Source organism: Macrosteles quadrilineatus, unplaced genomic scaffold (genome assembly GCF_028750875.1).
Source record: "Macrosteles quadrilineatus isolate MER2022 unplaced genomic scaffold, UCM_ALF_1.0 Scaffold_3__2_contigs__length_128488019, whole genome shotgun sequence".
Taxonomy (NCBI): Eukaryota; Metazoa; Arthropoda; class Insecta; order Hemiptera; family Cicadellidae; genus Macrosteles; species Macrosteles quadrilineatus.
Genome location: NW_026542596.1, coordinates 7,704,106 through 7,730,831, shown reverse-complemented (window position 1 = coordinate 7,730,831; position 26,726 = coordinate 7,704,106). Strand labels below are relative to the sequence as shown.

At 33.7% G+C, this 26,726-nt stretch overlaps 1 protein-coding gene across 3 annotated transcripts in view; it reads right to left on the bottom strand.

Annotated features, from left to right (window-relative positions):
- Window positions 1-228: 228 nt before the first annotated feature.
- Window positions 229-26,726, bottom strand: part of LOC128988830 (rho GTPase-activating protein 12-like) — a 51,634-nt gene continuing 25,136 nt past the window's right edge. For 2 of the 3 annotated variants that reach the window (XM_054410513.1, XM_054410514.1), the window contains exons 5-15: window positions 24,495-24,599; window positions 21,715-21,821; window positions 19,412-19,481; window positions 16,185-16,328; window positions 15,098-15,292; window positions 13,766-13,865; window positions 10,759-10,893; window positions 9,119-9,294; window positions 6,744-6,882; window positions 4,759-4,864; window positions 229-4,409 (exon numbers count right to left, since the gene is read on the bottom strand). In XM_054410513.1, the coding sequence (XP_054266488.1) occupies window positions 4,238-4,409; window positions 4,759-4,864; window positions 6,744-6,882; window positions 9,119-9,294; window positions 10,759-10,893; window positions 13,766-13,865; window positions 15,098-15,292; window positions 16,185-16,328; window positions 19,412-19,481; window positions 21,715-21,821; window positions 24,495-24,599 (1,449 nt within the window). In that variant the 3' untranslated portion in view covers window positions 229-4,237. The remainder of the gene's footprint in view (window positions 4,410-4,758; window positions 4,865-6,743; window positions 6,883-9,118; window positions 9,295-10,758; window positions 10,894-13,765; window positions 13,866-15,097; window positions 15,293-16,184; window positions 16,329-19,411; window positions 19,482-21,714; window positions 21,822-24,494; window positions 24,600-26,726) is intronic. The other variant, XM_054410515.1, reaches the window with a different exon arrangement.

Sequence of the window (26,726 nt, the reverse complement as noted above, 5' to 3'; positions counted from 1 at the left end):
GTATATATGTGTGTGTATATATGATATATATATATATATATGTCCGTGAACGCGATAACTTGAGTAATTTTTGTCCGATTTTGATAAAATTTGGTTTAAATGTGTAAGGCTTGAATGAGCCTTGAACTTAAATGAACTTGAAAAGTTTAAATAATTAATTTATTTCATTTGGAATTATTTTACCTACCTTATTCTAAAAATAACAGGTAAATAACAACTATGTTGAACTATATAACAGTTTAATCATAAAAATGACCAGAACAAGACATATTCCCTCTCTTATTTACATAATATGCAATAAAATTTATACAAACATAAAGCCGTCTCGTAAATGTCGACTTGTGTAACAGATATTGTCATATAAAATTACTTATTTATGAGATAAAATTCAATCTTAAGCCCATACATGTCTACTCTATAGATATGGAATGCTTTGGTTTGGGGATAAAGGGGCTATTTTGTTATTTTATATATTACTAAAACGATTAAAAATTAAACTTAACTCTTTTCATACTGTACATAAAAATAAGATTCAACAAAAAAACCTTCTAACAATAACCTTTAGCCCTGTTATTACTTTCCGGAATTATGAGGTTAGGGCCTACTTGTAAAAAGTTGGTAAATCTAACGAAGATTCAAATCTTAAAAACACACGTTTCTACCCTTGACTGTGAATCCTTTTTAACAATTCAACACTCAACCTTCACAGATTTTCAAGCATTTAACTTCCATAAAAACATAACACAAGACCTGTCAAAATATATTTTGTGAGAAATTATTTTTTTTCAAAGGATTCAACTTGAGCTAAAAATTATAATTAAAATATAAGAATGCAAAAGCACCTGTACATTTATTTGTAACCTCTGTACGCTATGTGCTAATAAACATAATTTGATTTGTGAGTATCAAACAGTGCTACACAATCAGATAGTTACTTCTTTGTTTAAATTGATGTGAATAACAAAACAATGAAATTGTGTGTTGTGTAATGAGCAGGTACCTGTGCAAAAAGAAAAAGTCTACTTTACAATTGGGCTTGTTCAGTTCATGTCCTGAAATATGGGTGCCAGAATATAAAATATATGTGGGACATGCCTTAGGCACATATGCATGTTTTAATCTAATTAAAAATGAAAACAAACTTAATGTCATAATATAACTAACAAATCTTATGTACTATACACCGTTTACAAAATTGAGGGGGGCTTGAGGGGAAGTTCCCCCACTACTTTTTTGCTTAATATGTTGCAGCTGATTGACATTGGCAAACCTCAGCTGTTCAGCTGTTTTAAAGGTAAAATCAAGTGGAGGGGATAGATTTCTTCCCCTAAGAATGCCTACATTTTGTGAACAGAGTATATCTCAAATAATTAAAATTTTATTCCTCAGATAATGTTAACAATTTCATTTTTTTAAATTTTAGTTCTCCTTTGCAATTAACACGAACTATAAACATCGTAGTTAGCTATCAGGCGTTATATTCTGTATGTAAAATACTCTTTAACTTTGCTATATAAAATACTTTTCTTATCCTTACCCTATAAGGCTGCACATGTGATCAACTTTACATTTTTTACAAGTGGACTTGACACTATTTACACTACCTGAACAGTACAAAAATAAACTATGAGACAACCACAAAAACAAAAATAAAAATTGGTCTCAACAAAACTGATTTAAAGCTATTCTGTTTCCATCATATCAATTGTTATTATACATTTGGAATGTTAAGTTTTGATTGAATCGTTACAAACTATCATCCAGATCATTTTAAGAATTTAGATCTTATAAAATATAATTAACCTTTCAATTTTCCAGTGAATAAAATAAATTTGTCTTTTAAATAACCCAATTCTAAAAATACAAATATTGAATGCAATTAAAGTACAGATTATATATTTAGGTTTTTTCATCAATTAACAAATTATATACAGGGTGGAACGAAGTTATTGTAAAAAAATGTTGTGTTAAAAACTACTTAGTATTGGGGACAAAATGGCACTAATTTAGTTTTCCATACCCTCACAGGGAGGGAATAACAGACATATTAAGATTTTTTTCAAAATATTTGTATTTTCTTACATAAAATGGCCATAAGTGCACTAAACATTTTTAATATTTAAAACTAACTGTGTGCCCGTTCTACGCACAGGGATCTTATAGTAGTCAGTTGAAACCTTCTTATAAAAAGAACAGCAGTTGATTTGCATATTTTCAGATATGCTGGCAAAACTATTATATATAAACCTTCACAAATACAGTATCTGACAGTAAATAAAAACACTAGTTTATTATTGTATTACAAAACATAACATAATATCGATGTTAATCCTAATATATCCTTAATATTCTTATAATAAATCTCACAAGGATTCTAAAAATTACAATAAACCCTAATGCAGCTTTTGCCATATTATTTAAGCAAATACATGTTATTTTTTAAAGTAATGCGATTTTGGCCATTCCATGTTATTCAAGAGAAAATCTTAAATTTAAGAATGAATAAGACATCATTTTAAAGGTTATTAACTGGAGAAGTTTTAAGTTTTTAATATTTGACACTCTCTATAGTCCAGTTTAACATAGAAAAACTTATTTAAAAGTTTTGGCATTTTTCTCAAAATTCACAAATTCAAAATTCTGTTGCAGAATAAAGGCTTATATGTTGTTTCATCTCAATGATTCTGTACTATTACTAATCAAAATTTAATGAGGATTCTGAAAATGACAATAAAGTCTAAAAAAAACAATCTTTAATGCACTCATGGCCATTTAATGTAAGCAAATACAAATATTTTGAAAAAAATATCAATATGTCTGCTATTCCCTACCTGGGAGGGTTTGTAAATCTAAATTAGTGCCATTTTGTCACCAATACTGAGCAGTTTAACATAAAAATGTTAAACACCAACTTCATTACACCCTGTATTTATATTTTTCAATTGATATAATTTAACATAGGTCATATATTCATTTGAACTTGTTCTTGCCTTGCATAATGCAATAATTAGTTGTGAACTATACTTGTACTTGTAAAATCTTAGAAATGTAGTTATAACAGAAACATATTTTCAAAACTGAAACCAATAATAGCCAAACTTTGAATATATTAAAAACTAGAGTAAAATGCATAAACAATAATTTTTATCTATCAACTAACATGCATTGCAAGGTAACGTGAAAGTTATAATAACAAGCCTAAGTTGAATGTGTAATAAGGTTAAAACAAGTATGTGCATTGAACTAAACTAACGTCCTCAAGTGGAAAATTTGAGGCAGTAAATGTGAAATGATATTTATTTACATGCAATACTTATACTAGGTTTTAAAATATACTAATGAAGTATACATCATGAGCATAATAATAGTCTATTTTTTTCTAAAAAGCTAGACTTTGATTATGGTAGTTTGATAATTTTAAACACTCTTAGCAGATTCGTTAATAAACTTATCCAACAGTTTTAACATTGTGGTATTTAATATCCAAATCCTACTTTCCATGTAAATAAAAATCTTGTCATTATAAACCATTTATCAATAATAGTTTTATATGCTCATATTTGATTACAGTATTAAAACAGTAATTTGTAAAAGTGGGTCAATAACTGATTTTGTAGTGATGTGTCAAAACAGAATCCCAAATCTTAAAACCCCTAAAACTTTGAAAAAAATTTGGTTTCTAGACTTGACAAGTCACATCTTATTATCATTGCATTGTTAGATTTTCTATATACTGTTTTTAAAATTCAAAGCATATATCAGAGTCAGTTGTCAATTTCTTCAAGTTCATATTGCATAATAACTTTTTCTTATTACCTGTATTTTTAAACCTTGAACTGGTAAAAAAGTTTTGCATGAATGTTTTGAGATTCGGGATTCAATTTTTTTTAAATTTCGGTTTTGAGATTCAAAATGTCTGATTTCAACCATCACTAATTGTTTGTACTGAACCTAGTGTACAAAAATAGCTCAAGCTTAAAATGTAAAGATGTTACTTTTTACAGTATATAGCGTAACAGAAACAAATTCGTAAGTTCTATTTAGTGAGTACAGTTAATTTTATGTTTCATTTAATCATTAACAACAAATCCTATTGAATTGACTTTTTGGAGGATAAAACTTACATATTTTTGATACTCTACTTAATGTTTTTTATATTCTATGTTATGTCTTTTGATCAGTTGATTGAAAATAGTTTATATGAATTTAACTCGAGCAAGTTTGTGGTATGGAGTGGCTAACGGAAGATGTTGTTGAACTCAGAGAGTAAAAAGTCAATGACAAAGTTTTGCTGCATTAAGTCGAAAGCCATGTTCTTGGACTCTTGTTCGGGCCACATCAGCGTTGGACCAAACACAATCGCTATGTTGGGAATGTGCATCCGATTGAACTCTTGATACTTGGTTACTCTGTAACATATGCAACACTTTCAGGTAAAGTGAAGTAGCAGTTATCTGTGGAACTAACTAATGTACACAAAGAACTTTGCTGCACTGAAGAAAAATAAGTTTACTTGTAAACAAAGGGAAACAAAGTGCAGCAGGGACACTGTCGAGGTATTGTATGCTTTTATGTTTGATTTGCTTTGTTAAACCTTAGGTCATCTAAGTGATAAACTTTACAAGAAAAAAATTAGGAGGGGATCATTGGAGTACGCAAGTACGATAGTTAGACACGAAGTATTAAGTCCAGCTTTGGTACAATATTATTAAAAGAGTAAGTAATACATAAAACACAAAATAAACACAAATATATTACCTTAATAAATGTTGAAGTAAATACTTGAGTGTATCATGGTTGCAGGTAGGCAATGATTTCACAATTTCTCTGAACTCCTTGATCTTCTCGTTGTAGTTGGAATTTGCTGAAACAGATTGACAAGTTTTTTCTTTCAAAACCACCAACAAAAAGTCGTCAACTATATATTACCTATTAAACTGTACATAGCTTTTATGTCCAATGGTAAACTTATGAAGCTTAGTTTGCATAGAACAATTAATACAACAAGCTCGTCGGAATGACTCTGCGGTCACGGCGCGATTGTCGGAATGACTCCGCGGTCACGGCGCGATTGTCGGAATGACTTCGCCTCTTGCGTTCGCGGAACTATCATAAACATCTCCCGCGATAGCAACGTCATCGTCGCTCACGAAGCGGCAAAATCGCCGACGATCGGATCAAAACCCATCCCGAAAAATTTCCGAATCAAATGTAATCCCGTCCCAAAAATCAGGAATATTTTTTCCCAAAATTTCGGGACCCGTCCCATCCCTACTTTTTGTAATACCTAAAATGTTATATGGAAATAATAAAAACTTTAACTAAATCAATAAAATTACAAGAGAGTAGCAAGCCCACACCCTGTACAGTATCGGAAGGGCCGACACAGAAACAAAGCCCAAAAATATTTGAAGCAACAGTTGTACAAAACGTTGCAATCGACTACAATGTTCCTTGTGCAAGGCTCAGCTCACATTGAAGCAAGGTTGTGGAGAAGGACGACATTTCCCGCCCCACACCCGTAGTGCCAGTACCGCAGAGCGAGGATTCCCGGCCCTCGCACTGAACATGTTCAATTCAATTCAATTCAAAGATACTTTATTCACATATATACAAAAGTATACATGAATGGCGTTCAGAACAATACATCATATCGCCTAATAACTAGATAGAAAATTGATACATTATACATATAAAATAAATATTTATTTAAATAACCTTACACACTAAAAAATTCCTCAAAACTGTATAGCGCTTTGGCCACAAGAAATCTTTTTAATTTCCTTTCAAAACATTTCAAACTCTTTTCAGATTTTATGATTTCAGGAAGGTAGTTATAGTATTTTATCCCAGAAACAGTTGGATTTTTGTTTGAAATTGCTTTTTTAGAAACATTAATTTGAAAATTTTCTCGATTTCTTGTATTATATGTGTGAACATTTCGTTGTCTTGGCAAAGTCTCTTCATTATTTTTTACATGTAATACTGTTCTATAAATATAAAGACTAAAGACAGTCATAATTTTCAGATTACAAAAATGATCTCTACAATGATCCTAATCAGGAAGCTTAAGCATAGTCCTAATTGCGTAGGATTCTTTGTAGATTAATAATTATTGATGTTGCACCATAAAGCTCTATACCATAAAGAATGTGTGAGTGAATTAACGAATAATAAACTGATTTCAATGAGTCCAAATTACAAAAAGGGGCCAGTCTTCTCAATGCAAAATTGCCTGAATTAATTTTAAAACATACTTTCTCAACATGTTTTGTCCAGTTAAGAGTGTGATCTAATTGTAGGCCCAAAAAAGTAGTATTATCAGAAAGTTTAAGCTGAGCTCTATCCAAATGATTTAATTTAGAAATATCTTTTTTATTCAATAGTAAGTTAAGATTACATAGTTCATCATTAACTTGGTCAATTGCTTGTTGTGTTAATAAGCAATAAAGAACAGCAATAATATCACTGCAGTACTGGAAGAACTTGATTGTTTACGTCACAATTTAAGTCAACACACAAGTGGCCGTCTGAACCATGCAAAGTCCAAACCAAATGGATCTAAAGACAGAATATATCTAATGTATTGTATGGACATCTTTGAATGTTCTTACAAAACAAATGCAATGGATATATAAATAAAATAACTGCTACTATGGACAAGTGTTTTCAGAATGTATCCTTTTTATCAATAAATCCTATCAATTGGATTTAATTACTCCACAAATCAACCAGATACATACTACTTGCTCTCAGTGCTTTGTCAAAAAACTTGAATGGTATGAGAGGTTGTTTGAGTTCTCTGAAGAATAGTTTGAGAGTTCCTGACAGAACATGTACATCTTCTTCTTGGTCGAGCAGGGAGTAAATGTTCTGGTCAACCTGCAACATTACAGATGAGTTATCAAATTGTGTTTAAAGGCAGAGTAATATTGAAAAGTCTTGCATTGTATCCAAAGAAAGTAAAAGAAAAACTCTGTTAGTGTGTTTTTTCTGTACAACACAAAAGCTACTGAAGATACATTTATGAAATTTTGCAAAAGCCAGACCATAAACTTGAACCGTGCCGGATACACCTCAAGGCTGACTCGGCAGCGGCCTAGGGATGAGAAACGCGGTGTTTTCTCCAAAAACCATTTTTTAGAACAAATATTTAACAATTGCTACAATTTTGGGTGATGATAATAATGTACCCTATGATAATAATATAGGATGTTAATGATTTTGCCTCGATCGGGAGAAGTTCTGCCTTGGGAGCGGGGGTCGCCCAGGTGAATTTGGCCTGGGATTGTAAGTATCCTCAATTTTGCACTAAACTAAAACAACACGTGGGCTTAATTATTCCTACCCTTAGAATTCCATCAGGCTACACCCGCTGGAAACTAGTTTTATTACCTAGCATCCTTGATAAAATTAAAGTTCATGGAATAATAATAGATACCCAATAAAAATCACTATACTTAATACTCTGCATATCCTCTGCTGAATAAGTTAATATATCAAGACGAAATATCAGTGTTAGGCCCCTTTTATTCACCACGGTTGCCCGCCAGCGGGCACCCACCGTGGTTTACTAAATGCATTGCCGTAAATGGGTGCTTTAATTAAAAAAGGAGCGGTCTCAGAAGTTGCAGCTAGCCGTGGAGGTTTGTAAATTCTCACCCGCTTGCACTTAGAAACCGCCGGCGGGTAGCGGTTCGTATATGCATTGTGTTATATGGGATCGTTTAATCAATGTGGGAGCCCGCCGTCGCTCTCGCATTGCTACCAACCCAAGTCACCAGTGTCACTCACTACACGTGGTCTAGTCATTTGGTAGTGTACATAGCTGAATATCTCACCGTTAAAAATTACTTCATGTCATGTTACGGATATATATTCTGAAAGATTTTGTCTGAAATTATCTACAGTAAATAAAATTTAGATTGAACACCACTCTGGCACTATTTGAAACTTTTACAAAGGATTTATTTTGCTAGAGTGTGTTTTTAACTAGATTTCAGGCTTAAATAGCAGCCGTTGAAGTGAATCGATGACAGTTCTCAGTTGTAAACCAACTCTATTTGTGTTAGACTGGTTAGATTGTTAGATTGAAGGATTATACATTATAAAAAAACAAAGGTTTTAAAAAACAAGGATTGGCAGCACTGTTACACTATCCACGTGACAGCGGTCGATCACAGGTTACACATTGGTGCAGAGGTCGTCCACGGCGGGTGCCCGCTGGCGGACAACCGCAGTGAATAAAAGGAGCCTCATGTTTTGTCACATTTTGTGGTGTATCTATTATCTATTAAACTTTGATTGTCTCAGGTAAGGCCAGGGACACACTTACCGCCCTTACCAGCAAAATTGATTGAATGTCAGAACACACTGTCCCAGCAAAAACTATTTTGCCGGCGACAATAAATAGAGTGCAATTAACTCTGAATCAGTCGTGTCTTTAAAATGGTACTGTCAACACATAAGAAATTGACTTTGCTGTATTTGCTCTACCACAGGAGAAAGTGGAAACACCGCCGGAGTATTTGGGTTCATCCCATTATAGAACAATGGCAGCTTCATGGGGCATTTTATACTTATTCATTCAGCCCAGGAATGACCAACATAAGTTTCTTAATTATTTCCGTATGTCCATGACTACATTCAACGAGCTTTTCTTTGAGATAAGAGTTAAAAATAAAATACAGGGACATGACACTAATATGAGAAACTGGATTTATCTACAAGAGATGCTATCAGAAACATTAAAGTAATAAAACTTCACAGTTTACAGCAACCAATTACCTCAATCATCATTTGACATAAATTATTTGTCGAGAAGTAGCAGGGGCAGTTCAGGCTGTTTCGCCGGGAACGTGTGTTGATCTCTATTTTTAGTACAATGCCCTACTACCTGATGGGCCAGCGAAACAGCCGGTCCTGCGAAGTAGAGAATATCCGGTGGTTTTGTCGGAGCATTTTCCTACCGGACTGGCTGTTTTGCCGGACCGGGGTAGTGTATCCTTCCCCATCCCTTCCTGTTTATCTAAACTTTCTCCAGCTCCGCCGAACCCGGCGTCTGGCAATTTTGCCGGTAAGTGTGACCTTGGCCAAAAAATGTTTGATTTTGACTGACCTGATATCTGATCTTCTGTACTTGTGAGATGTTCCCAGACACCCGGTATAGTCCGTCAGTCTTCATGTTCTCTAGGTTGCGCTCCACACAGCGGACACAGTGCTGTACAAACATTGGCACTCTGGGCGGCTCAGCAGGACACACTTGCTCCAACAAACAGCCAAACACCGGCTCATCTACAACCAGACAGTACAATAAACTGATAACTCAATCTTTATCTTAGCTCTTCAATCACATTTGGAGTTTGAATTTGTTTATATTTTTCAATAAAAATATTACAAAACTAAATTTAATCGGATCATTTGAGCTACCGGTATTCAGCGCAAAAAGTGATAGACTTTTAACTCAAGCAAAAAGTTCTTATATGCTAATGAAAGTCAATGGCATACAACTTCTTCATAGACTAGCAAGGGTTATACAACAGGTAATCTTGATCTTTTTCTGCTGATAGAATTTCGGGACAGGTTTTAAGGAACGTTTAGAGTAGTGATGGGCGGATCCAAGAAAATGTCGGTACCGGATCCGGATCCATATAGGTTTTTATTCTTTTTTTCCAAGGGCGCGTTTTTTTAATAACTCATATGGCTAGGCAATTTCACAGTATTTATTGATGTCAAAAATGCATATGGCTAGGTAATGTGACAGTATGTCGACGTCAATAACTCATATGAAAATGAAAATTTGACATTATTTTGTAATTTTAAAATTGATTTTCCACTACATGGTAAGTTTTTAATAGTTTCAACAAAACCATGAATTTATGATAAGATTTTAATTTTTTTACTGTTTATGTTTACAACAGTAAATTAGTTTTCTTTTATATTTACAGTATATATATATATTATAAATACCTTAAATTATTGTAGTAAATAAGTACAACTGAGCACCCTAAATATTATATTTTTAATATAATATTCATTATTATATTAAAAAATATAATATTCAGGGTGCTCAGTTGTACTTATTTACTACAATAATTTAATTTATCAGCAGCCCTATAACGTGAACACCTAAATTAAAATATAAATACCTGTATTAAGGACGCAGATGTATTTGTGTACCTATGTAGAAATTTATGCTGCAAGAATTTGGAATTCCTTGTCTATTCATCCAGGTAGAATCTACTATATTTTCAACAACTATCTACTAAAGACTAGGAAAAAAGGATGGAAACTGACCACCAAAAGAATATTTTAAACTGAAAAAATGTGTTTGTAACTCAGGTTTCATAGCCTATTGGTTGACCTGTTTATAAACTAAAACTTTGAAGAAAGGCTTAAGGCCAATCCTGCGTTGATGTATGTACAAATCAACCAATAGGTGGAGATTGAGGCTATTTAAACTTACTTCACTGCTAGGAAGGAAAAATTAACTTCTAAATGCAATGCCAATATAATGTATGTCATGAATGTTGTGAGTGCTAAAGCATTAGCATTGGCATGCTGCTTGTAGTTGTGCAAGGGATGCAATATAATTAGGCTGTAACAGTTTTATGGGAGGTCCATTACATAGTTTATCACTGGATTATTAGAAATAGGCTATGACAGTACTGTAGTGAAGAAATACATCAAACCAATAAAAATTGGGAAAACTATATAACATATTAACTGTAAATATACTTTTTTAGACATATCACTCACCTTTCCAAATACCCTTTTTCACTAGAACATCCACAGATGGCCTTCTGTGGAAGAACTTTTTTAAACGTTCTCGTATTTTAGTTTGCTTTTCCGCAACATTGGACAAATCTTCTATGCTTGCACTTTTGTTTTTCACTGGAAGTATTCTTTAAGTTAACATTTTGTAAAACATACATATCTATGATGTTATGAGTCAATGATGTAATATAGAATACGGTGAAGTTTTAAAGAATTTTGATGGGATAGCTGGCTTACCAGAGTAGTAGAGAGACTATCCTGGCAAAATAAAAACAAAAACTTTCACTGTAACTGGCAGCATTTTCAACCATGGATGGTTTAAGTTAGTAATAAATTAGGGATAGACAAGACTATGGATTTTAAGTTCGAGATGAGATTCTTTTTTCTCATCATGATTCGAGACAAGATTATAGATCTCACAACTATCAGGAATACAGGAGCACGTTTTTGTTTCGTTTACTTAGTGAAGGCGTTCTTAATAATTAATCTTATCTCCAAAAAGTCTTGGAACAAAGCAGCAAAGTCAATCTCACCGGATCTGAGATATTTCAAACTTGCAGATTTCTTGAAAATTTGAGACTTGTCTATCCCTAGAATAAAGAAATGATGGATGCTTTCCATCAAGGTAAGCCTGCTATCTCAACATGAAAATTCTTAATGTCTATCTAATTAGTTGTGGATGTTGCAGTTAAGCTCAGGAAAATGGAAAAATAATTGAATGGTGAGAGTGCTTTGGCACATAGTGATCATGCAGTTTCATAGCAGAAAACAACTATACCTATGTAGGGTGGTTTGTTAAATTTATTACATTTCAAAGCCACTGTCTCAGATCTACTCTAAGGTAGCTAAAGTTGTCTACCCTGGTAAAAATTTAGTCCCTTCAGAGTATTCATTTTGACTTGTTTACAAACTTACTCCAAAAGATTTTGGTTAGCAATTCTGCTAGACATTTAACACATTGAGTGCAGGGCGCCGAACGCACGCCCAGGCTGGCCCAGTCACCTGTGCCCGGCCAGGTCCCACTGAAATGAATCAGTCAGTGTGGTGCAACCTTGTGGAAAGTACTTGAGTTATTGTATGTGCGTTGCTAGCGTTACATAACTTATACTGTGTGTGTTTCGCCCGCCGTTCCCGTGGACCGGTGCCAGTCTCCCGAGACTGGTAAAGTCCCACTTACACAATTTATTGACTTTGGACATTTATTGACATATTTTGTTTGTGTTTTTGCTTTTCATATGACACAAAAATATCCTACTAATATTATAAATTTGAAAGTTTGTGTGTTTGTTGGTATGTTTTTTTGTTACTTTGAAGTTCAATCACGGATTAACTACTGGACGGATTGGGCTGACGATGATAGCTCACATTCCTGATTAACATATAGGCATATTGTTATCTCAAAGATCCTTTCGGGCTCCACCCCAGTGGCTCTGTAGTTCCCAATGTTAACCTTATCCTACTAATATTATAAATTTGAAAGTTTGTTTGTTTGTTGGTATGTTTTTTTGTTGCTTTGAAGTTCAATCACGGATTAACTACTGGACGGATTGGGCTGAAGATGATAGCTCACATTCCTGATTAACATATAGGCATATTCTTATCTTAAAGATCCTTTCGGGCTCCACCCCAGTGGCTCTGTAGTTCCCAATGTTAACCTTATGAGTATTGAGTATTCATATTTAAAGGGAATTAAAAAGTTTAGTCAGCTGTTTCAACTAAAATAGTTGGTTCTATGATATGCAAAAGCATTAAAAGTTATAAGATTTACCAACAGGGTGCAGCACTATTTTTTTTCATTTATTAAAACAGCTAATTTGATCCATAAACAAAAAGAGTTTAATATAGACTGTCAGCCATGCTACGGTTACCATAGTTCTGGCACACACCACTTGGAGCGCCATGTAGCTACGTAGCGCGTACGCCGTAACTACATGGTGCTACCAGCGGTGTGCGCCAGAACCTATGGTAAACGCAGCACAGCTGACGGTCTATATTTAATTCTTTTTGTCTATGTTTGAACTAAGCAGCAACAGAAAACTGTGATACACAATGAGAACTGTCAAAGTAGGATTGTTTACAGTTATGTTTGTTTTTAATTTTATGAATAATTTGAGATATTTTACAAATCTTTAATAATTTATTTTTCTCTATTGCTTAGGTGAAGTGGTAGAACATTATGGCTATGGTAGTGTGTAATACTATAGTATACCATACATTTAAAGAAGCAAATTTTATAAAACTGTGTCCTCCTCCATTGCTAATGCAAAGCTTGAGTATAACTGCAATAAGCATTTTATACTTATATGCCAATGACATACAATGGACGGGTACTCTGCTAGTATTTTATAGTTTATTATTTTAGTGTATGTGCCTTTTAATTAAGATGGACCCCAATAGCAAATTGTTATCAGCAGTTACATGATTCACTGTTATTGAAATAAAAAATGGTTGGGAGGAAGGGGCTGTATATAATTGTAAATATTAGTTATAGTGCTATTTAGGTTCAGTGTGAAAAACAGTGTTTTTGAGACAAATATTGGAGTATTTTCGTCACAGTTCCCACAAGCGTCATTGCGTGGGCCAGGTAATCGGTGACCGACGATTTTGGACGCCGTTTTTAATTTATAGGGAAACGACTTTAAAACACTATTTCTGACTTGGATCTTCACTTCTGGCATCAAAAAATAAGATTTTTTTGTAAAAAAATGCAGGTTCTCAGGAAGGACCCACTGATATATTTACCGCACTCAATGTGTTAAAAAACATATCTTGACACTTGGAAACCGCTTGTGTTGTGTAAAATAGATCATATCTTATAAATATTTTTCATGAGCAGCACATCTGAATTATTAATTATTAAATTAAGCTAGTGCCAAAGCTAATGTTATTCAAAGAATGATCCTCAACATTTTGACGTTCATCAGTGCTAGAACATTCCCCTTTTTATTAAAAGTTTGAGAAGAGCTCAAGGAGAACTAAGTTTACTTACGTTTCATCGATTTTGAGCGACCAATCCGTGGGCCTGGTTTATTCTCTTCTAATGGACTTTCAGGTTTCGTTCTGATTCCTTTATTTTCTATTCCCAATGGCTGGAACAACAAAGAAAAGTCACTTTGATGTATTGCTAATAGTAGTTATAAAATAATGTTAAGTTTTTGGTCTCCAGATACAGACCATACAGACGGATGCAGATGTCTCCGTTTGCATCTATAAAAAATGTTTGGATATCACCTTAAAGTAACCCTAAGTTGTTGTGGTGGCAAATAGCTTTGGTTCTTAAGAGGAACAGTCTTAAGGCTGTCCAAGGAGTAAAAAAAATCACTTAATTTGAAGATCTTTACATGTTTCAGAAAACAAACAGACATGGACACAACTAGACTAGACTAGACTTTAAGTTTCACCTACTTGCATTGCTCTTGTACTTACTTAACAATATTCAGATTAAGTGATTTTCTTTATCCAAACTTAAGTTTCTATACTAGATAATTAAAGAAGTGGTCCTTTTCTCCTCAGTTTTTGTATGTGAACAGTGAAACGACCACTCTACATTATGTGAATGACTCAACCTGTCCAAAATGTTATTGGTTGTTTACACACACAATATTACTGACATTGTTATTGCAGTAGTTGTACTACACTGGGTTATTACCAAGTTATTACTTTTGGCAGGTCGATTTTCAGCGGCATAGAAGTACCAAGCAAGACACCCTCATCTACCGGCTCTGGAATGAGATCTGGGAACAGGAGACATGAGGAAGCTGGACTAGGCGACTAATCCAGCATGTCAAACCTTGGATTAAATATTGGCAATGCGGAGAGGTGGTGATCTCACCCAGTTTCTGACAGGTCACGGCAATTTTTGGTTGTATCTGTTCAGGATGAGCAAGGCTGTCTCACCTAATTTTACTTACTGCCTGGGTACCTCTGACGATGCAGAACATCATTTTAATGTTAACACGTTAGGAAAGGCCCCGCCTGGAGGCTCAACACCATGTAGGACTACTGTCACTGGGGCAATTGGACCTGTTTATGACAGTCAGGGTATTCCCTGCGCAAATACGATCAACCTTGACAGTAATGTGGTCTAGGTCATAAGAAACTGTAATGTAAGAAGCGGCACGGACCCTTAGGGCTTAGGTGACACATTGACCTGACCTGAAGAAAAGTGTCAAACAATAAACAATCTCAGCTCTGTTTCCAACCAAGTAGAGGGGATATTTAGTGAGTATTCTGACCAATTCAGTAGTCTCACTCTCACACTACATGCTGGCCACTTGTGAGTGTAAAAAATGCCCCCCCACCCATGAAAAAATAAAATTACCAATTTGTTGATGATTTTCTGTATGGCTGCAAGCCACTGTTGTGATGAGGTAGCACAGTCACACTGTATCAGCACCTGCAGACCCAGCACTGTACTCAGCATGTAGACATTCTTGCGACTTGACACTTTGTCTCCAGCGTCTATTTTGGCTCCGTTCAGATCCACACTCAGCTCCGGCCCTCCCTTGCCGTTCATCTACAACAAGTTAAGGCAACCTTTAAGCCATCCAATACATAACCTTATTTCAGTAAAACACGGTTTTGTAATGGTTTCTTGATAAGTAATAATAATACTGTGTTGCAATTTTATTTTGATCACTGAGATGATGTATTTTTCTCGCTCAATCTTTGAAGAGTCTTTCTGAAATCGTGATATTACTGTGGGAAAAAAACCTGTGTTGGCTCAGCTAAAAAATCGATCCACTTGTAAATCTTCCGTATAAATTACCTGACCCATAATTGGTCTAAAATTATTTCCAGCCTGAACCAATCTTTTTGATCCCCAATAACCCAAGTACAGAATTATTCCATAATATTCAGGAGTTATTTTTTGTCATCTGTCCTCCATATTTAAAATACAAATAAACTGTAAAAAGGAAACGTTGAAAAATATAAAACTTTTTTGATTTACTTTATGTGGCAGTATATGAAATAAATCTTAGGTATAAATGGTTCGGAAATGATCTAACCTATGTTTTGGAGAGCAATACTATTTTATGGCTGTCTTATATTTTTAGAGAAACAGCCATCTATTAGAAAAGAAAAGCAAAATTATTTAATTTTGTTTTGCAATCAAACTGTCGAGCAACAGTTTAACATAGTATACTGACAAACAAGTATAGCCAGCCACTGTTACCCACTGTTTCAAAGGTACACATCACCTTTTTTTAGGGCTTTAGGTTGAAAATCTGGAGTATGGGAAAGTAAAACGAATGGAAACGAATAGCTTAAGGGAGAATACAAACAAGTACAACACGGTAGGGGTAGCAGAAATCAGCTATTCTGTGGGTTCAGAGCAAAATTAGCTGCTTCTTAAGATAACTGTAAAACTTTGTATAAATATTGAAACAGCAACGACTTGGACTAACCATGGAGGGGAATCCTTTGTTGTCTTTGAAGAACAGCAGCAAAAGCTCAGTGAGAACAGCGTATGTGGAAGTCCAGTTTTTACGCACTCTCTTGCCGTTCTCTGTTATCTTAGTCTTGTTTAGAGCGCCTTCTTTGATAACAAACTGAAAAACATACAAAGAGTCAGAATGTAAATCATTATCACGCCTATAACATATCTGTTTTACGTATCTGCATTATGTATCTGTTTTACACTACAAGCATGATACGTAAAGCAAAATCTATAGTTTCACAAAAAAACTATCAAAATCTGTAATTTTCCCTTTCTATCTTCTTCATCAAACAAAAGTTAGAACGTCTTTAAAACAAATATTTGGTGGACACACACACGCAGTTAGCATAATTAAATAGTAGGAAAATGCCTGACTTGAGGTGCAAGACCAAGAATCCACCCATATCGTCAACTTGCACCCGAGCTGTTGTAAAGAAAAAAAGAGAAATTCTTCACTTATATTCAAAATATACTCTTTACTTAATTGATCATTCCATCAAGCAAAATCACCTCACACCTTTATGTAATACAATTTAGGTATTTCATACAGGTGTGAGTATAACAAAAAGTTGCCCCCTGGTGGGGTTTTAATGAATTTAATTTAATTTTAATTGAACTACTGAGGACGTTACAATCACAGAGCTACGCAGTGGAGTTAAAGATGTTAAGTGTGGGCCCTGTAATTAAACATCCCAGAAGTCCGATTTATGGACCGTGAGAGGTCTGATGTGTTGTCCTCCTTCACACCTTCTTCAGCTTAATTCTAACACTTCTTAAAACTAATGGATGTGTTTATTTGAACACTCTATGAATTGAAATGTCAGTTCAGATGAAAGATTGTGATGTGAATTGTTTTCTTTGTAAAACTGTAATACTGCAAATAATAACATATTAAAATATTGATTGAAAATATTTATGAAACTGTTTGTTCAGAAACTATTAATCAAAGTATGACTTCAAGATGTTTGTATACACTGGATTTCGGTTAAGCCGATTATTCATGAATTCACCAACTTGATATTAAAAAATGTGATCATCAACACTCATTGTGTATACTTTGTATACTTCTTCAGTTAAACCAATACTCTTAAATTTACCAGTATAATATTAATAATATAATACAAAACACAGGATAATGATAAGATGATGATTTGTAAAAATGCTATGTAATGAGTTGAATTGAGCTGTGATACAAGTAACAGATATAAACAATGTAATAATCTTTTTTGTGCACAATTTAATAATATTTTGAAAGAGAGCGAGAGAGTTGATTGCAAGTTAAATTTGGTGGTTTGCCACATTCTAAAACTGCAGAGTCTCGGGAAAACCTAGCCTTGACGATTTTATTTATTTAGTTTAGGCCACCAGACTCCCCAAGGATGTTCGTATATATCAAACTGGCCAGTTTACAATTTAATCAAACAGGGACTATTATGTAGTTTGTGATCTACATCACTCCTTGCTGATCAATGCAACGGGGCCAATCGACCACTGAGTCGATTAATTGATAATTTTTATTTAGTATTTAATGTTTATGAATTTAATGGGAGTCTATCCTCATGACCTTTTGTCAACCCTAGCCTTCGACCGAGCACTCTGTTACCCCCATTTACGTTACACAATCAAACTCTCACTATTTAAAAATGTAACACTCTATTCAAAATTATTACCTTATATGAGATACAAAACGTTATAAATAATAATACTGATGATGATAGAATTTGACCTTTGCATAGAACACAAAATAATAATATCACAGACAATCATTGTTCTTAAAAATAATAGACCATCTCAATTTAATTTAATAAATAATTTTCAATTGACTATAATTACTAATGTAACTTAAATTCTTTGCATAACGTGATAAAATTCAATTAAACATTTTTCATCCTGAATTGCGACCATGTGCTCAAGGTATACCAAATGAAACATGAAATTTTCAGACCAGCTATGACATGATTTCTGACTTGTAAAGCTAGTGGAACATGTGAAAAAAATGGCAGATTGGCAAGACTATTTTAATACTAAAACACAAATAACACAAACATTTACTTACGTACACATGTCGACACATACACATTCATTCCGACGAAGATTCACGCGTACCGAACATTTAAAAACTGACTCGTGGTAATTTGTGACTTTTTGTCTGACCGAGCGGAACATCACGACACGGTTTTTTCTGGTGTAGGACTTATTAATTCTTGTTTTTTCGAGCTGGCGTTTAATGATTCAATTGAAAATACCTTCACGACGACCCGCTATTCGCTAGAAACTGACATTTGCTATCGATATGATGCATGTACGAATTTTCATCACGAACGCGAACAATCAATCCGGCATCTCAACTGTCTCGACTTAATACTAATAAAACACACCCCCAAATGCAATTCGGCGAAATTTTGACAATTGCGATCGTTTGATGCACGTACAATTTCCGCCCGAACGCTAATTTCCGAGCTACGAATTAAGATATTAATAAATTCGTCCTACACCAGCGACAAAACGCGACTTCACATGTTGACTACGCGATTACTGAGCCACGAGTGACGACGAGACGTTTGCACGCGACACGGTTCGAGTGTAGTATTCCTCCGCGTTACGTCATGTTGGACTGACTTGTCCATTGCCTGGCGCGGATTTTAAATCTTTGAATTTAAAATCGGCACACTGTTCACCTTCTATTGGAGGTATTTACATCGGTATTTATCGCCCACCCAGCTCTCCCATAAATAGGTCAACTGCTCATGAGTTGCACACAAGAAATTAGGGAGATGTCAACGTTGAGACAATGCCTTAGTTTGCTAAGACATTAATGAGACTTAAATGTCCTCCACACAAACAGTACTGGTAAATCAATTACCTTTATAGATATATTTAAAAAAAAAATGGCAAATTAATTTATTTTATTCTGAGCTTATAATATTTCTCTAAAAAAACTTTAACTTCCCTGTAGCAACAAAGCTAAGCACTCGTCATACCTAATGTTTTTTAAAAAAGGGAATAAATCTGACAAGTTTAAGGAAATATGTTATTAAAAAACCAATCAGACAAATGCAAATTTGCTTAGTTTGCAGGTTTGCTGCTGCGGGGACATTTTTGTATGGTTCATGGGGTTCAATTATGGTACTGTAGATCGCCAATATATCGGCCTTTGTGACTCAAAAGGTTAAAACTGTTAAGAGGAATACCAACCATGGTTCCACCCAGAAGCTGAGGCCAATGCATTGAAAAGTTTGAAAGTGATGTGGACTCTTCATGTTGACTGTAACAAAATATAATTTCATCAAATCAGTTCTAAATAGATAAGTGAAATATATATTTACTTGAGGAGTAACCTTTTCTTTTGAAGTATACTTCCATGATATACTAAGTTATATTCAGTAGCAAATTTTAAAATTTTCAAATAATACTCAGCATCTGAAAGATTTATGACTGGGATTATAGTCCTTGCCAATTTTCCTTGAGGCAGCCCAAATTGACCTGCAAGGCCATTAGCGGCTGGTACCGCATGACCCTTTTACAATCCTATTAGCGATGCTTCGTTGGATGCCCTAGTTCAACATTAACATTGATTAGCTGTTACCCACGTAATGGCTTACACCCACGTAATTGCATGGGCTTCACCCCGTTTTAATTCATAAGTATTAATAAAATTATTGATAGGTTAAGTTAAGCTGAAATAAACAAAACAGAATATAGAAATACAAACAAAAAGTACACCGGATTTTAATAAGGAAATAAATTTAAAGAATGACTTACAAATATGGACAGCTGAGGTTTTTTAACATTATGTATAAGGAAAGTTCCCTTTGGAAAGCAATAACGACCTTAAGGGGCGATTTGAAATAATGAATAGTTTTGCGCAAGGTTTCTCGTCATGACGAACATTTTAAGTATAAGGTTTATGGGGGTGTGACTTTTAGTTTTCTCAAAAGCTCATGGGTACTTTTGGCTTTATATATAGATAAAATTATAATCTGATATATTGATTTACTCGTTCATATTATTAATAGCATAAATCTAACAAACATTTCTGTTTTTGTACCATCTAAAACGGTCAGGTTTTATTGTTTTTGAGCTATTAACAAAATAACAAGTAACAAACCGTAAACACGGCCATTTCAGATGGGATAGAAACAAATATGTTTGTTTAATCGATGTCATTAACGTAAACGAGCACATTAACACATCAGATTTATTAATGTTAATATTGAACTACGGTGTTAACGGAAGCGTCGCTAATCGTATTGTGAAAGGGTTGTGCGAAACCAGTCGGTAATGACCCTGCAGGTCAGTTTGGGCTGCCTAAGTTATAGTACAAATAGAAAACAGTCCCATTTTTTTTAATGTAGTAAAGATTTTGTTAACACATTAGCCTACACATTTTATTACGTTTTAACCAAAACTAAATTAAATTCTTTAAAACTATTTCAAACAAAAACACGATGTCTGAATTTGTTTTATTCTTGAATCAAGGAATTTTTAAAATATATTTATGATTTTACTGATGATTTTTCTTTCTTTACACAACAATTCTGGCAAGGCTTTTAATTCTCTCCATATAAAGATTTTGAATTACATAAGAGGTACTCATTTGGGTAGTACTTCTAGTATGGACGAGGATACCTACATTTTTATTAACAATCTGTTGAATTGGTTTAACAGGATCCTTTGAATATAAAAAAAACATTTCATTGTAATGCTTCTCAAATTTAAATTATTTCCAAACATGATTTGTATTATAATGACATCTCGTACACTCAGTAAGAACCTTCCTCATTGTTTGAATTTTGTTAAAATAAATGACAAAACCAAATAGAAACAATTAAATAATGTAAATTAATTATTACTTTAATCATATTCACTATCGTAAAACAAGTGTCCAATAAGGTAGCCTAACCTAGCCTTTCCTCCTCTCAAACTAATCCATACGTTTAAAAACGTTTTTATTAGCTCGCTTTCTTGTTTGTTCGGTACAAATTTTGCAATCGATTTTAAACCTTCCCGATGAGCTAGACACTTGAAACTTGAACATAGCTCACAAATGGATGACAATGCTATATTAAATCATTTTATTTTTATATTTCCCTTGGGCTACGCCCCATGGGCTTCCAAATTTTTAATGTTTTCACTTTGAATGAATGTTTAAATATATCAATTGAAGTCAGCTGTAAATACTTTAATTTGACAGTTTGTTCAAAGATCAGAGGTTTAATACAGGTTCTGCTTCCGAGAGATTCTAAGGTTTTATGATTATGAGAATAGTAGCAACAACATGTGATTACAGTTAAAAAGGATTGGTTATTATTGGTTATCCGATAACTAGCCATAAAAATAGATTTAACATATTTACACATTAAAGACTAAAAAGTAAAAAAATAATAAAAAAAAACTTTAAAATATACCACAATCATTTTATGTGTTTAAAAAAGTAGGCCTAGTATTTTTAAAAGGTTTTTTTAAATTTTAAATTATTTAAGTACAAACCACTTTACCTGGTTGCCAATACCATCGACTTTGCTTTTAAACTTCTGCTTTGATTTTTTTCAGCAATGTGAGCACTTGAGATGGTTTCGTTTTCTTCTGCATCGGGTATTAGTTTCTAGAGAAATACACAAACAAATTAAACTTAAAAGTTTAAAGAATAGAGAAGTGTACAATGTCATTGAACTCATTACATTAGTACATGTAATAGCATAGTAAACAACTGAATAAATAAAGTTCATTGATCCACATTAGACATTGCAGTCAACAAATTAAACTAGAGAATACAGAGGATGAGTCACGGACACATAGTTAAACTTACCTCATAATTACTCAGATACTCCAAGGGCAATTTAGTTGACATTTCTATGACAAGAATTCTATAACTATTCACTATTTTCCTAGCCTTCAGTAAGTAACGTCAAGCTTAGAACGACTTCTGGTATCAAACATAGGTAGATTGGTAAGACCAAGCATTAGTACTAAATACATTTCCCTTTTCAAACATTCAAAATAAAAAGCTATTACCAGATATATTTTCTTGAATAAACAACAAGTAAGGCCTGGCGCATACGGTCGATTTTTCGATCGGCCGATAAAAAAATCGGCCAAAAATAAATCGCCCTTGATTTATGTCCAGGCGCACACGTGGCGATTTTTTAGTCGGGAAATGGATTTTTTTGAGTGCGTTTAAGCTATCCAAAAATGGACTTTGTTGAATTAACCTGTGTTTGTGCTCTTCTAATTAGATCAAAGAAGAAAAGAAGACAACTTAAATATTGGGTTCATCCGATAGTAAGTCAGAGACTTTTAAATCGACAGTTTCATAAACTATACACTTTACGTGATGACAGTAAACAGTTCTTTAATTTCTATAGAATGTCTGTTTAAAGTTTCAGTTTTTATTATAACAGCTGTGGTCTTTTTTAGCAAAGAAAACAACACAACTCTCAATGAAGTTCTGACTCCTGTGGAGAACAACAAGCGACTGGCCGATTTTTTAGTCGACCGTGTGCGCGGACTGATAACAATCTGTACGTTACAGATTTTCGGGCGACAATCGCCTCGCCTTCGAATCTGTGACAAAACCCAGATTTTAAAATCGGCGCAATTCTCGATCGCCTGTGTGCGCGCTTCCATTCAAATACAAAATAATCGCTCGTGTGCGCCTAGCTTAAGGGATTACCATATGAGTAAGGTAAACACAATCTGGCCGAGTGGCGTATATTTTTTGCCATGTTACCCTAAACTAACATAATTAAAAAAATACTTTAAAAATCTGTTTATGATTCTATCGACTTAGGACTTAACAACCAAAACTCATAGCTTCTCAGAGAGGTTATGTTTTCAAGTATAACCACTCACCGCCATTAAAATACTAGGTATGCGGCCTCATGTCTGCCAATTGAGCGGAGTGAGCATCGATATAAACAAATAACCTTATTTACAAATACATTTTATAGATTACGACATAAAAACATGAGTTATTGATCAATAAACCTCATGATTTCAACCCATCGTTATAAGAAATTTTCTTAAGTCTTGCCATATCTTTTTTCTTTACTTACCATTTGCTTATCTTATTTATACTTTTGACTCTCTCAATAGAAAATGGCTCAGTAAGCAAGCCCTTGATTGTTCTGTTATGAAAGTAAACAATGCTGTTATGTGAATCTGTGAACTGAACTGAAACGGCTACTTAAAAAAACGATCATAGGTAAAGTAAATTACAGCACAGTTAAGTCACATAAATTTACTCAGTGACAGATATTTGACAGATTTGATTTGATTTAACAAAAACTAAGGGAAATATAATTTTACAAAGTAGCAAACTCTGTGGGTGTCTTGTAAAATATTGTCTTTTTAAATACAAAATATGCTTCAGCTGGTCCAAATAAAAATAAGATGTCTAGTCTTATTTCACTATCAAAAAGTCAATTAATAGTAATATGTACCAAAGTATCATATGACTTTTTATTTTCTTAAATTGTCACGTTCACTACCGACCATCAACTTATACTTTGACGCCAGACTTTTGAATTCACTGCCCTAACCTGGGGCCAGATTTCCCTTTTGGACCAAGCTTTATGATATAAACATACCCACAGACCGATCTTTTCTATTAGTTTTTCTGACCAATTAGAGTCTAAATATTTATTTACATTAAATTGCAATAAAAAATGCAAACAAGTATTTTAAAAAAGATTAATTTTTTCATCAACTATAGTTCAAATCGGTCCATCACTTACTTTGTTGTATATATCGATGTCTTTATCCATTAGTAGCATGTCGATTTTTATCCATGATATAACACACAAAAAATGTTATAAACTTACACCAACTCAATTGAAGAGGACTAGGTCAACTAACGCATCAAAACCTAAAGAAATTTGTGTACAAAAAATGCTGGGAGTTGAACGGAAAGAAATCACCCACATGGAAACCACAGCAACGGCATACTTAGGGGATAATCCATTAGACCTACCACTAAAAAAACCAAGAAAGTAACAATAAAATAAACCATAACAACAACAACAACAACAACAATAACAAGCCACAGTAATAACATAACAAGCCATAGTTGTATGGATGTTGGCGTGAACAATAGTTGGCGCCGGTCTGTGGCAAAAATCCTGACTTCAACCATAGTTGACACTGGTCTGTGGTAAAGGAATTTTTTTTAACATGTCGGTAGCGAATGTGTGAACCAAAAAGATTTCACATTAAGGAAAGAAATACTAAATTTTTCTAAAAAATAAATGGTTTTGAGGCAGACAGAGTTTTAACCAACCTCTTTGCCAGTCAGGATGTGGTTTTCTGGTAGAGTCCATGACGATGTGTTACTGTTTTCCTCAAAGAAGTAAACCCTCCCTTCAGTGTCCGTCGATGAGAACCACTGGAAAATCAAAAATAAAAATTGAAAAAAAACATCAATAATATATTACGTTGATTGCCCTTGGAAACCTCCAAGAGAGCCTGAAAACTACCATTAATTTGAGTCATCAAGTCAGACATCATTGTCACATAAACATTTGCATGGTATTACTATAAAAACAGGAGGCGTTGTTGATCTTACTAATATTATATAAATGTGAAAGTTTGTGTGTTTGTGTGTTTGTTTGTTTGTTTGTTTGTTTGTTTGTTTGTTTGTTTGTTTGTTTGTTTGTTTGTTTGTTTGTGTGTTTGAAGTTCAATCACGCATAAACCACTGGACGGATTGGGCTGAAATTTGGCATGATGATAGCTTACATTCCCGAATAACATATAGGCACATTCTTATCTCAAAAATCCTTTCGGGCTCCACCCCAGTGGCTCTGTAATTCCCCATGTTAACCTTATGAGTATTCATATTTAAAGGGAATTAAAGAATTTAGTCAGCTGTTTCAACTAAAAAAGTTGGTTCAATGATATGGAAAAGCATTAAAAAGTTATATGATTTACCAACAGGGTGCAGCACTATATTTTTTTGCATTTATGAAAAACAGCTAATTTGAACTAAGCAGCAACAAAAACTGTGATTCGCAATGAGAACTGTCAAAGTAGGATTGTTTACAGTTATGTTTATGTTTTTCATTTCATGAATAATTTGGGATATTTTGCAAATTGTTGATAATTTATTTTTCTCTATTGTTTAAATGAAGTGGTAGAACATTATGGCTATGGTAGATGTGTAATACTATAGAATACTGTAAATTTAAAAAAGCAAATTGTATCAAACTGTGTCCTCCCTTATTGCAAACGCAAAGCTTGAGTATAACTGCAATAAGCATTTTTTACTTATATTCCAACCCCGTACGAAGGACGGGTACTCTGCTAGTCTTCCTATAAATCTAACATAGCAATACCTTCTAGGGGGAGCAAGCTGGTCAAGTGGTAGAAGCTTCGCAGCCCAAGGCCCCAGGTACTAATCCCGCCAATGACTAATGGATTTTATCCATGTGATAATGCCATGACCCTCTAGGTCTAGCCTGAAGTAATGTGTAAAACAGTTCCTGGCTAGAGCCAAGTGTTCTCGGATGTAAAGGTGGGACAAAAAAAAACATTTAAAAAATGTGGTCATTAGATAGTAACAAGACCAGGATTTGAACAGTTCAGTTACAAAAAACATTAGAACATATAAATTTACGAAGATACTTTATATGGTTAAGCTTGCTTGCATTCTAAAATTGCAAATGTAGAGTTTGCAAACAGTTTTGAAAATGAAAAATTATTAAATACTCACTGATATTAAAATACAGCCTAGTTTATTTTTTTATTGTTGTGTTGCGTGTTGGCACTATTTTACAAATAAAAAAAGCTTCCTCCTAAATGCGTAGAAATGATTTGAGTTTATAAGTTCTAGAGGCAGCATATAACACAATATTTTTGCCAAGTAATTATTAAATAAAATGCAGACCATGTATGGGATATTGAATATTGTTTATATAACTTATATAATATGTAGTATCTATCTATGATTAGATTTTTCATCAGTAAAACTTGCATAGTTTTATTGCACGTACCTGTAGATTTTATTTTAATTTCATGTAAATTTAACATTGAAATAGTATCAACAACTTTAGGATCCGAATTCTTAGTTTTCTATTCCTTATAAAGCTCCTTTACGCGAGCATTTTGCTTTCATACTCATCCTTACTGTCGGAGTACACCGGAAAACTTGCTTTGTTAGAATTATGATTATTGTCTTTATCAGATGAGAGAAAAAATAATTAACTAAAGGCAAAATAAAATCAATAAATACCCAGCAAACCTGCAGACTAAGTGAATTTCAACTTGTCTGATTACATTTTTACTAAAATATTTCCATAAATAAGACATATTTACTCCCAATTTAAATAGTTTTGCTGCTACGGTAGCATATGATAAAATAAATGAATTTGTCAAATTTTATCAACATGTATCCATAAAAAAGTAAACTACAACAGTTTTCATTTTCTCCATAAGAATAACATGGGAATTTTAAATTACACTTTTTTTAAATTTTCTCCGTAACCGTTAGGCATACAACAGCGCTTTGATACAT